General features: G+C 47.3%; 1 protein-coding gene and 1 pseudogene across 2 annotated transcripts; both read left to right on the plus strand.

Annotated features, from left to right (window-relative positions):
- The first annotated feature begins 293 nt into the window (after positions 1-293).
- LOC136539652 (guanine nucleotide-binding protein subunit gamma 3-like) lies at positions 294-7,930 on the plus strand. Of its 2 annotated transcripts, none has more exons than XM_066531610.1 (5): positions 294-581; positions 6,211-6,263; positions 6,583-6,627; positions 6,707-6,763; positions 7,615-7,930. In XM_066531610.1, exons 1-5 carry the CDS (start codon positions 459-461, stop codon positions 7,886-7,888), a joined length of 552 nt encoding a protein of 183 aa, XP_066387707.1. In that variant the 5' UTR covers positions 294-458; the 3' UTR covers positions 7,889-7,930. The 2 variants fall into 2 exon arrangements, with proteins under 2 accessions (XP_066387707.1, XP_066387708.1); XM_066531611.1 differs by having other exon boundaries at positions 6,710-6,763.
- LOC136513540 (phospholipase A(1) DAD1, chloroplastic-like) lies at positions 5,337-5,957 on the plus strand (annotated as a pseudogene).
- Positions 7,931-11,323: the final 3,393 nt, after the last annotated feature.

The following is an 11,323-nucleotide window of genomic DNA, read 5'->3' on the forward strand; positions in this document are numbered from 1 at the left end:
CTGCCAACAAGGGCGCGCGACGCGCGGCCCGGACCCCCGCAGGCCGCACTACTCCTACGCAGCAGCAGCAGCAGTATTGCGGAAAGAAACGAAGGCTTGGCCGGCGCTGTCTCTGTCCCCTCTCTCCCCTCCATCATTGCCGCCCGAAACGGCAACCCGCCACCGTCCCACTGCACTGCACGCTCCCTCCCTCCTCCTCTCCCTTCCCCTCCTCCTCCCTCCATGTGCTCGTCTGCAGCTCGCTCCACTACCGCCATTTAAGGCTGCTTGCAGTGCACCTAGGCTGGCTGGCTAGCTAGCTCCATCATTCCTTGCGCTTGCTTGTTCATTAATTAATTCGTCGCTCGATCCTTCGCCAAGCCCCATTCTGCCTGTGTTTCCCTTCTCCTTCGATTCATCATTATTCTGCCGGCGGCTCGCTCGTCGATCGATCGTTCGTTCGTCCAATATAACAATCGATGAGGGCAGCGGCGGCGGCGGCGCCGAGGCCCAAGTCGCCGCCTGCCTCGCCGGACCCCTGCGGCCGCCACCGACTCCAGCTCGCCGTCGACGCGCTCCACCGGGAGATCGGCTTCCTCGAGGTACGGATCAATACTATACTGCTAGTAGTATGAAGCTACCATCTGCATGCTTCAACTCAGCCTTCGATTATATTCTCGCATATTATTCTAGAGGAGAGGAGTATCCCACACTGCACTGGACCGATCTTTGCAGTTTGCATCACCTAGCTATCTACATTCTACAACGTGCTGTGTTCCTCCTGCTGCCTTGCTCAGCTCTCTCTCTCTCTCGATTCAATCGCATGCACAAGTGATATATGTAAGGATAAATAAAGTGTGCTAGTCTCAACGACATTCAAAATTACCAGTTGCTGGTGTCCATGGGCGGGCCTAGTGCCAGCGGTAGAGTTTTACCGCCTGTGACCGGAAGGTCCCGGGTTTAAGTCATGGTCTCCTCGCATTACATAAGTGAAGATAAAGCTTGCCACTGACATTCTTTCTTAGACCTCGCATAGAGCAGAAGCTCTCTGGGCCGGCCGGCGGCATCAGCAGTAGTAGTGGGGGCGATTGATCGATGAGCCGTTTAACTTGAAAAAAGCTTTAGTTTAATCCATCGTAGCTGTGCTAATCGTCACCAGCTTAATCTCTCTGCCTCTGGGCACGTGCGGATCGTACCATGGATTTGCGCGCGTGTCAAGCCTCAACTCTGCTCTTTATATTTAGTCTCTTCGTTTGGTTGTATTTGCTTATAAATCATGATTTATTAGCTAATAAATAATATTTTTTTCATATTAAATCAGTCAACAGTACTTTCAGTTATGGCTTATAAGTCAAACTAGCCCAAACGAATAGGGCGCTTTTGTCTACCACTGTCATGGCTGATAATCTATAGCTGAAAATACTGTTGACTGATTTGTCGTGAAAAAAAAACCTGTTGGTTCATTGAAACAGTTATTTTTCAGCTTCTTTTATAATCCGTGTTTTTCAGTTTATTTTTTCAATCGTGTTTTTCTCTCATAATAAATCAATTAGAACAATATTTTAACTTATTTTTTCAACGAAATGAACGGATCCATATGGCTTATAAGCCTAGCGAAAAGGGCGCATATTTCCCAGGATTCCGACGACTGTCACCGGCCGGTAGCTTGCATTGGATTCTTCTTCGCTTTTACCTGCTGGCTGCTTATACTACATTACTTCTCCCACAATGACACAATCTCAAATAAAGCGCTGCTGCTGCTGCTACTAATAATAATGATTTTTTTTTTGTCTATCTATCTAGCTAGGGTTTAAGGGATCTAGGATGTAGTACATGTAGAAGGGGCATCGAATGTTTAGACATATGTATGGAGTATTAAATATAGACTAATTACGAAACTAATTGCATAACTTGCGACTAATTTGCGAGACGAATCTTTTAGGCTAATTAGTTCATGATTTGACAACAGTGTGCTACAGTAAAAATGAGCTAATGACGGCTTAATTAGGCTTAAAAAATTCGTCTCGAAAATTAGCCTCCATCTATATAATTGATTTTATAATTAATTTATATTTAATACTTCTTATTAGTATCTAAATATTTGATGTGATATAAATTTTAGAAACAACTAAATAACCAAACACCCCCGAACATACCAGGGCCAGCCCACGCTTTGATTATTGCCTTGCATTTGGTGTCACCTGCATCTCCTAAAGAGTATACTACTCGATCCAATCCTATCATATATGGCAGGCAGGCTTTCACTACAATACTACACCCATGTAGCCATCAGTGTGTGACTATAATACTACATTAGCGCTAAACTATAGTAGGTAGTTCTTGCTCAAACATGTTTCAGCAGCCTACAGCAGGCTTCCTTCAACTCATCATGCAAAATTTCGTCCAGCCTGGCCTTTGCTTGCCACCTTCTCGTTTTAATGTCTTATTATTATTTATGTTATATCTGAAATATTAGTCAGCAGCACGCATGCATACTGGTCATAAAGTTGCTTATCAGGGCCTTGTTTAGATTGTAAGTTTTTTCACTCTCTCTCTATCACATCAAATCTTTGGACACATGTATGGAGTATTAAATATAGATAAAAAAATAACTAATTACACAATTTGATTATAAATTACGAGACGAATCTTTTGAGCCTAGTTAGGCCATGATTGGACAATAATTATTAAATATAAATAAAAGTACTACAGTGCCAAATACTGATTCCTAACCCCAATCTAAACAAGACCCATGTGGTATTGGGAATGACTCCACATTTCCAACTAGTCATCCTGTCCATCCTGGATCCTGCTCACTCATCAGAGCTCAGCTACCAAGCAATATAATAAAATATTCCTAAAAACATATGTTTAATTAAACACTATTTACTGCCCGATGAGCCTGCAAAAACACAGCCCTGCACAAACGAACAGGGTGGAGATTGTTTGTGTTCTCTTCTCAACACAACAACGATGTTGCATTGATGCCAATATATATGCTGGCGTACGGCCGTTTGTATATATATGGTTGCAGTATCTCGTTAGAATATTGGAAAGCCCCCAGCTGGTTTTCATCAGTAACTCAAACTTTGAATGTGTGCTGTGTGTTAAAAATATCCCACACGACGCCTGAAAAGTTGACAGCTGAACACACACTACCAGAATCCTCAAATTTACCGAGTATTTTTATGTTTATCGAGTGTATTCCCTCGGACACTCGGCGAACAAGTTCTTTGTCGAGTGCCGCTCTAAAAATACTCGCAAAAAAAGACACTCAGCAAACATGGCGTTTTGCCGAGTGTAAAAAAAAACACTCGGCAAAGAGGTGGTTTGCCGAGTGTTACAAAAAAAACACTCAGCAAAGAAATAAAATCTTTTTTCTGGAAAAGAAGGAGAAGAAAAAAATGAATTTTTTTTGCCGAGTGCTCAGATCTAGAACACTCGGCAAAAAAAAGGAGAAGAAAAAAAATGAAAAAAACTTTGCCGGGACACTCGGCAAACAAAAAAAATATCCTACTTAACCGCGTCGCCAGCACCCCACCCCTCCCGTCCCCACTCCTTCTCTCTCCTCCCGGCCCCCAGCGCCCCCTCTCCTCCCGATGGCGCCGCCTCCCTCCCCTACTTTCTTCCCCTTGCGGCCACTCCCCTCCCGCTTCCCGGCGCCGCCTCCCCACTGGTGAGATCCGGCGGCCGGTGCCGCCCCCTCCCTCCTTCCCCTCCTCCCGCCAGCGGTCGGCCCCTCCCCTCCTTCCCCTTCTTCTTCCCCGCCGGATCCGGCCCCTCCCTTCTTCCCTGGTTCCCCCTCCCCTACCTTCTTCCTCGGCGCGGCCTCCCCACCGGTGAGATCCGGTGGCCGGTGCCACCCCCGCCCTCCCTCCCTCCCCCAACGGCGAGATCCAGGGAGGGGGCCCGGTGGCGGCGCACCCTAGGCGGTGGTGGAGGGGTGGCCCTGTGTTGCGGGCGTGGCACGGCGGCGTGGCTTTGTGGGCGGGTCGTGGTGTGGTGCGGTGGAGCTGCCTCTCACCCTCGCGGCGCCCGGACCCATGGCGTGGCGTGGCGCAGCCTCTCTCCCTCACCGGTGCTCAGATCCACGGTGGCAGTGGGCGGAGGCAGTGGCCGGCGAGCACGGGTCCTCGCGGCAGCTGTCTCCCGCGACGCGGATCCAGGGCGGGCCGGCCCCCACCAGCGTCGACGGTGCGGATCCATGGCGTGGCAACCCCCACCCGGGGAGGCGGCGGCCAGATCTAGCTCCCTCCCTCGTTCGCTCAGTACAATAGCGTGGATCCAGGGCAAAGAAGGTGGCCACGGATCCAGGGCAGGGAAGGCGGCCACGCCGTCGCTCCCTCGCTCGGTGGCGGCGCGGATCTGGCTCGGTGGCTTCGACAACGGCAGACACGGCGGGATCCAGCACGGGAGCGGCAGATCCAGCATGAGGACGGCGGAGCAGGAGGGGGTGGTGGCGGCCGGTGGCTGGTGGTTGTTTTTTTATATTTTTTTCAAAAAATATTTGCTGAGTGTTTTTTGGGCACTGCCCGACAAAAAACACTCGGCAAACACAGCGTTTGCTATTAAATCAAACGGTTTGCCGAGTGGTTTTTAGGCTTCGCCGAGTGCTCCTGGCACTCGGCAGAGCTCCTGTATCCGATAGTGATATGGCTTTTACTTACCAGCAGTATACAGGAGTATTTACTAGAGTTAAATACACTAACGGTTCTTAAACTTATGGCTCTATGCCACTTAGATGTACGAACTCTTAAAACCAAAATTGAGCCATCTAAATTTGGTAAGCCGTGTACCGTAGGTCCATACCTTTCGTGTAGCTCTGCAGGCTAGGATAAAATTTTATTAAAAAAAAAAACACCCTAGCATAGCCAGGAAGAGCGTGCACGTCCATCTGCTGCACCTGTGGCGTCACGTGCGCCGAACCCATCGTGCACGTCCATCCCTGCGCCGCCATTCTGAGAGGGAGCCCCAGCTCCCCACGGCGAGGCCATGGCGCCGAGGTCGGGAGGGAGAGGGCCTCTCGCGTCGCGCCGAGGCCGAGAGGGACTGAGGGAGAGGGCCGAGAGAACATGTACCGAAAGGTCTACGCGAGCAGATTCCGGTGCCCAGCCCGGGTGGTTCTCGCCGGCGCTGCGCGACATGCTGCGGCGCGTGCTGGACCCGGACCCGTCATCGCGACGCGGACGTCAAGGGGGCAAGGAGCGAGTGTTCGTGGGCGAGCCCACCGCCGCCGTGCTAGCTCGCGTGGAGGCGGCCGGGCGGAAGGGCGGGTATTCTGTTGCTCACAGGCACAGCTAGCTCGATCGATTTGAGACAACGTGTGGTAGCTAGACTAGCCGTACGTGCATGCACACATGGCTGCGGCGGCGGCGGCGTACGGGGAGTTCGTGAGCGCGGCCTACGCCAGCTTCGACTTCGAAAGCGGCGCGTCGTCCTACGGCTCCTACCGGTTCCCCAGCCGATCCCTGCTGCGCCGCGCGGGGATGCCGGGGACGGGGTACCGGGTCACGCGCCTCCTCCACGCCGCATCCACCTCGGCGCCCGGGTGGCTGCCTCTGCGTCGTCGCCGCAGTGCGGCTCCAGCTACATCGGCTTCGTCGCGGTGTGCGACGACGAGCGCGACATTGAGCGGCTCGGCCGCCGCGACGTTGTGATCGCGTTCCGCGGCACCGTCACGTGCTGCGAGTGGGTGGACAACTTCAAGTCCGGCCTGACCCGGCTCCCGACCACGACCGGCGAGGAGGAGGCGATGGTGGAGGGCGTGTTGTGGAGGCTCTTCACGGCGCCAGGCGAGGCGCACAGCAGCCTGCAGCAGCATGGCAGGTGCGCGACGAAGCGCGACGGATCGCCCACGAGTACAGCGGGAGGAGCGGCATGCCGCCGCTGAGCATTACGGTGACGGGGCACAGCCTCGGCGCGCGCTCGCGGTGCTTACCGCGCACGAGATCGCGACGAAGGGGGTATGGACCTGCTAGGCTCTTCCTGGCTATGCTAGGGTGTTTTTATAAAATTTTATCATAGTCAGCAGCTGGTAGGGATATGGACCTGCGGTGCACGACTTAACAAATTTATGGACTAAATTTGAATTTTGAGAATTCGTGGATCTAAATGGCACAAAGCTACAAGTCTAAGGACCGTCATCGTATTTAACTCTATTTACTATTACGAATATAATATTATTATATATTATATATAAATGAAACGCTCGATTTAATTTCCTTGCTGCAGGGAGAAATAAGTTCCATTGAGGGGGTCCACGCTGCCTCCAGATGCTGCAAAGAGTAAGCTGAACAACACTCCATTATTATTACTACGTGTATACAGGGGACCTTACTTGCAGTGTTTTCGCAAGGATGGCTGAAAATGCTAGTATCAGAAAATTAATGATTTTTCTCTTTAATCTAAACTGCAAAACATATTCTCATTCAAATGTCGATGCATCAATTGTTGTTTGGATTGGATACTAGACTAGATAGCCATGGTCGGATTACTGGTTTTAGTTTTCTATCTGAATATAAATCGCTGCTATAATATATTGACCATGTGGAGAAACCAAAGATGATTCTCTGTTGATTACCTCTCTTTGATGAATCTTTGCAGGGTTGATGAGTTTGTTGGAAGCAATCCGGATCCATTCCTAACGATGTATGGATTTTCAGGTTGTGAATTTGTCTTTAACTTAGCATGAATGCTGCATTTTTCTTATTATATATCTGTTTAAAAGCAGTCAGCCAGAGAAAGGAAGCCATGATCAATCTCAGCAGTTTCTGAAGAAGTTCCGGTACTTCCTTTGCTCATCACTACTCTTAATATTGTTGGTTCCTACCATTAGCACACGTATATAGTAATGTTATTTTGTTGTCAAGTATATATTCCCGAGTACTAGCAGTTCACATGAAAAAGACTAACATGTACGAGAAAAAAATCATTACTTCCTAATTCTAAAATCATTGTTAGGTAGGACAATGTACGGAAAGATAACAGTGTCTGTAAATCGGCATAAGACATAAGACTAACACCAGCTGAAATTGAAGTGAGTGACACATATATATCTGCATTATTACTGTCAACTGTCCTACTGAGAACACAACCTGTCCATTTTCTGAAAAGTATGTAAGTGCATATATTCATTCAGTTCAAGCTGTATGGAGTTTGTGATCATCTGCGAGCCTCAGTCCCACCAGCGTACTTCTAGCAGCTTCAACGGCTTGTATCAGATCTTTGCTGTTTTTTTCATCTGCAGCCCCTGCACCCCTCCACTGTACTGCACTACAAACTTTCAGAGTAATTAGCTTGTCGTTTACTTTAAACTGCCATGCCATCAACATCACATTGTCAGCCCAGAGCAATCAGTTTGTCGTTGTCTGCACTAACACTTAATTGAGCATCTAAAGGGATACTTTTCAGAACCGTCACCTCATTGTTACTATAATTGTTTCAATTATTCATCAACATGTCGTCAGAAACCATCAGTTACTACTGAATAGGAGTACATCAGTGAACCATGATGAAATGCTGCTGCTGTCTGTTGCTAGCTAGCTTGCATTGGGTATTTGGGTGAATGATTGATTATCACGGAGCAGATGAATATATACAATGAAGTTATGAAGTTGCGTTTGTGCATGCATGCAGAGCAAAGAGTTGCCTGAGCTACTACCTCTCGTGGATCTGCTGCTGCGGTGGTGGCGGTGGCGGGTGGTGCCCGACGTTGCAGCTGAAGAGGCCAGCGGCGCCGAGCTGCTCCTGCGCGCCGCGGCTGAGGAAGCTCTGCTGCTGCTGTTGCTGCTGCCGGTGCCGCGTGGTGTGCGCCGGCGCCGGCTGCGGGTGTTGCGCGCCGTGCCCGCGCTGCTCGTGCGACTGCACCTGCGCCTGCCCCAGGTGCAGCGCCCCGCGCTGCTGCCTATGATGGCCATCAGAAATTTTGCGTGCATGCATGCTACTACCCGGAGATGATGATGGATGGCTGGCATTTTGCAGCATGTTTTTTTTGTGTGTGTCGGCGACACGGGTACTATTGCTAACTGTGGCTGTTCTGGTTCGTGCTGCTGAATGGTGTCGATTCCACATTTCCACTGGGAGTAGGCCATACCCATGCAGCTCTAGTTTTACGTACAGGACAAAATATGCTTAGGTTTCACTAAGATGGACTCAGACTCTTTTTTTTTTGGCCAAGGGTACCAGGTCCATAGTACCACTTTGCCAAGGTGGTCACTTTAGGCCACCGCACGCCACGGGAGGTGTGGCGCGGCCACCGAAGTTGTGGCGAGGAAGTTGGCCACCACACCTTGGCGAAAAGCAACGCACAAAAAAGCATGTGGCTGCCTTGATGTAGGTGCAAACCAAACAGCAAACAAAGTACCATGGCAGCCATGAGTGTAGCGTGGTGAGCCACGGCCGGAACCAAACAAACCTCTATTACTTACACACTTTGCCAAAAACAATGACGTACGTAGCTTGAAACCCCGTGAGCCGTGATACCTCCAACTCCAACTGCGCCAACACATTACTGCTTAAGAGACGCAGCCCGAAAAATCCTTGGAAAAATCAGAAATATTAGACTTTAAATTTGGTAGAGTCTAAGTGTTATTGTCAATAATAGCCAATAAATCTATTATGTTTTTTTTAAACATTCACCTCTACCATTACTATGAAAACACATAAAGTAAATTTGCATCTAAGTTACCCACCTCTGCTATTACGAAAGGTAATTTAAAATAAACCCCTAATTTGCATCTAAATTACTCACCTATACCACTATGAAAGATATCAAAGTAACTCCTAGATTTGGTTTAAATAATTACCCACATCTATGGAAAGATAACATAGTATCGAGATTAACCACCTATGTCATTTTAAAAATAAACTAAAACAGTACTACTACACATATATAATTCTTCGATGTGGCAAATAAATTTAACATCTTGAGTGTCATAGTGCAAGCTAAAACAATTGTTTATGCCACAGTAGTAAAGCACTACGTAAAAAACAATTTTTAGCAACGGTTCAAATTTTTTGTAGAGGCGGCTGATGATGGAGCTGCCCCTACAGTGGCGTACTCGGGTGCCCAGATACCAGCCGCCCCTACAAATAGAACAGCAGGGGTGGCTGGTGATACGAGCCGCCCCTACAAATAGGGTCTGATTTGTAGGGGCGGCTCAATCACTAGCCGCCCCTGGAGTTGCTATTTGTAGGGGCGGCTGGTGATTCAGCCGCCCCTACAAATGCCCCCGTATATATAGCTCCGATTTGTAGGGGCGGCTCAATCACCAAGCGCCCCTACAAATGACCCACATATAAAACAGCTACAACACCTCCGATTTGTAGGAGCGACTTATGAAGCAAATTAGACCCAAGTTTTAAATGTACTAGGGTAAATTAGGGAGGGGAACAAGATCATACCCTTATTTGATCCATGTTTCTTGATTTTAGTGAACAATTAGTTAGTTTTATGGATGTTTCATGTGCATGTGGATTTAGATCTAGGGTTTGGTTTTTTTTATTAATTTTGTTTTTGTAAATTTATGTTTGATGAAATTGGACTAGGGTTTGTATGAAAGATATTAGGTAAAGTATAATTGTTGCTAATTGTTGTCTTTGAAATTTATGTTTATTGTCCCTTCCTACCAAATCGGGACATCCAGTGCCTACCACTTGGAATGAGAAGGTTCCATGATTGGTACTTGCGTGTTCTCCCAACGAGCATATATCTCATACAAGCATGCTTCCCCACCGGCACATTTGGAAGCCCAGCCGGGAAAATTGTCTTTGACTTCAATGACATGCAAACATGCTTTCACCTAGGAGAAATGGAGATGAATCTAATTCGCACGTGGTGCCTGTAAGTCCTTGTCCTCCCGTGTAATCTTTGAATTTTGTTGTAACTAACCCACGCCGTGATTTGTAGAATGCAAGTGCACATTGTCAAACAAATACCAAGTGTGAAAGCCGGGTATGTAGACCCTCAAGCTATAGCCCAAACAAATTTTAATTACTCTAAACGGTGGACACTGGATGCCAAAGAGCTAGCTGCTACAAAGACTCTTCGGGAGAAAGAGCGCATCCGTACGGCAAAACTAAGGGAAGAGTCCCTTAAGGTTGCGGCATACATTGCCTTGGCTTTCAAAAATCTCCAACAACACTCTACTATATGGCTACCATACAACTTCGAGTAAGTTCAACTCTATACTTAAAGCTTTGTTCGATATATTTTATTCGATGCAAAAGAGCTTATCTAGTTCTATGATTAAATTCATGCAACAATCACTGGATTTGTATAGCCGTCGATGTCGGGAGGAGCATGACATGGGTCTTTGATTCATTAGATAGGGACACGGTGACATACAAAGACTTCATATCGATTCTCAAGACATATATATATCAACAATCCTCATTAGCTTATATGTTTGTATACATACTTGTAACGTTCACTTTTGGATACTAACAAGATGTATTTGCTAAAATAATTTGAACAGGGCATTTAGGTTCTATGTTACTAATCATCACGGAAGGCATGATCCAGCAAGAAAGGAAAAGCTGGATATAAAAACACTATATGTGGTAAGTGTAACTTACTTCTTCAGTACTCCGTTACATGGCTGTCAAAAGCATTACTTAACATTTTCATATGCAAAACACACAGTGTCCCAAGCAGAAGCCTAGGAGTGTACATTGTGGATACTATATATGTTCTATGATAAGTAACACCGGTGCCTACAGGAGACACCCCTTAAGGGTAAGTTTGAACCTCTTCACCCGTAGTATAAAAATTTCATACATGGTATGAAATACTAAACCGAAACTTATTCTCTTGTAGTGGAGAGAAGAGAAAGGAATGAAAAAAGACCCATACAAGGATGACCAACTCTTAGAGCTCGTCGGCGACCTTTGCAACTTCATATTGGACCAGATTGTACACATTAGAGGCGCCTACCATGATCGAGAGTCTGACTTAGGTAGAAATCCTCAGTACCAACACCTTCGTGAGACTGAAAGGCTAGCTCTAGGATGTTGATAACAATGTGTATGAAATTTGTATATTTAATGATGGATTGTATATATTCTTGTGAATTGGACTTGTAATTGTAGTTTATATAATACTCTTGTGCTTGTAGTCGTGGTCGTGGGGCGTTCAGCAACGCGAACGCGGTTCGGAACGTTGATCGCGGGGCGTTCGGCAATGCGAACGCGGTTCGGAACGTTGGTCATGGGATGTTCAGCAACGCGATTTTGAATTGTAAATTTGAATTTTTTTTAGCAAAAAAATATACTGTAGGGACGGTTCTAGATTGAACCGCTCCTACAAACATGTATTTATAGGGGCGGCTAGTACTACAGCCGCCCC

The sequence above is a fragment of the Miscanthus floridulus genome, chromosome 2 (assembly GCF_019320115.1).
Source record: "Miscanthus floridulus cultivar M001 chromosome 2, ASM1932011v1, whole genome shotgun sequence".
In the NCBI taxonomy this organism is placed as follows: Eukaryota; Viridiplantae; Streptophyta; class Magnoliopsida; order Poales; family Poaceae; genus Miscanthus; species Miscanthus floridulus.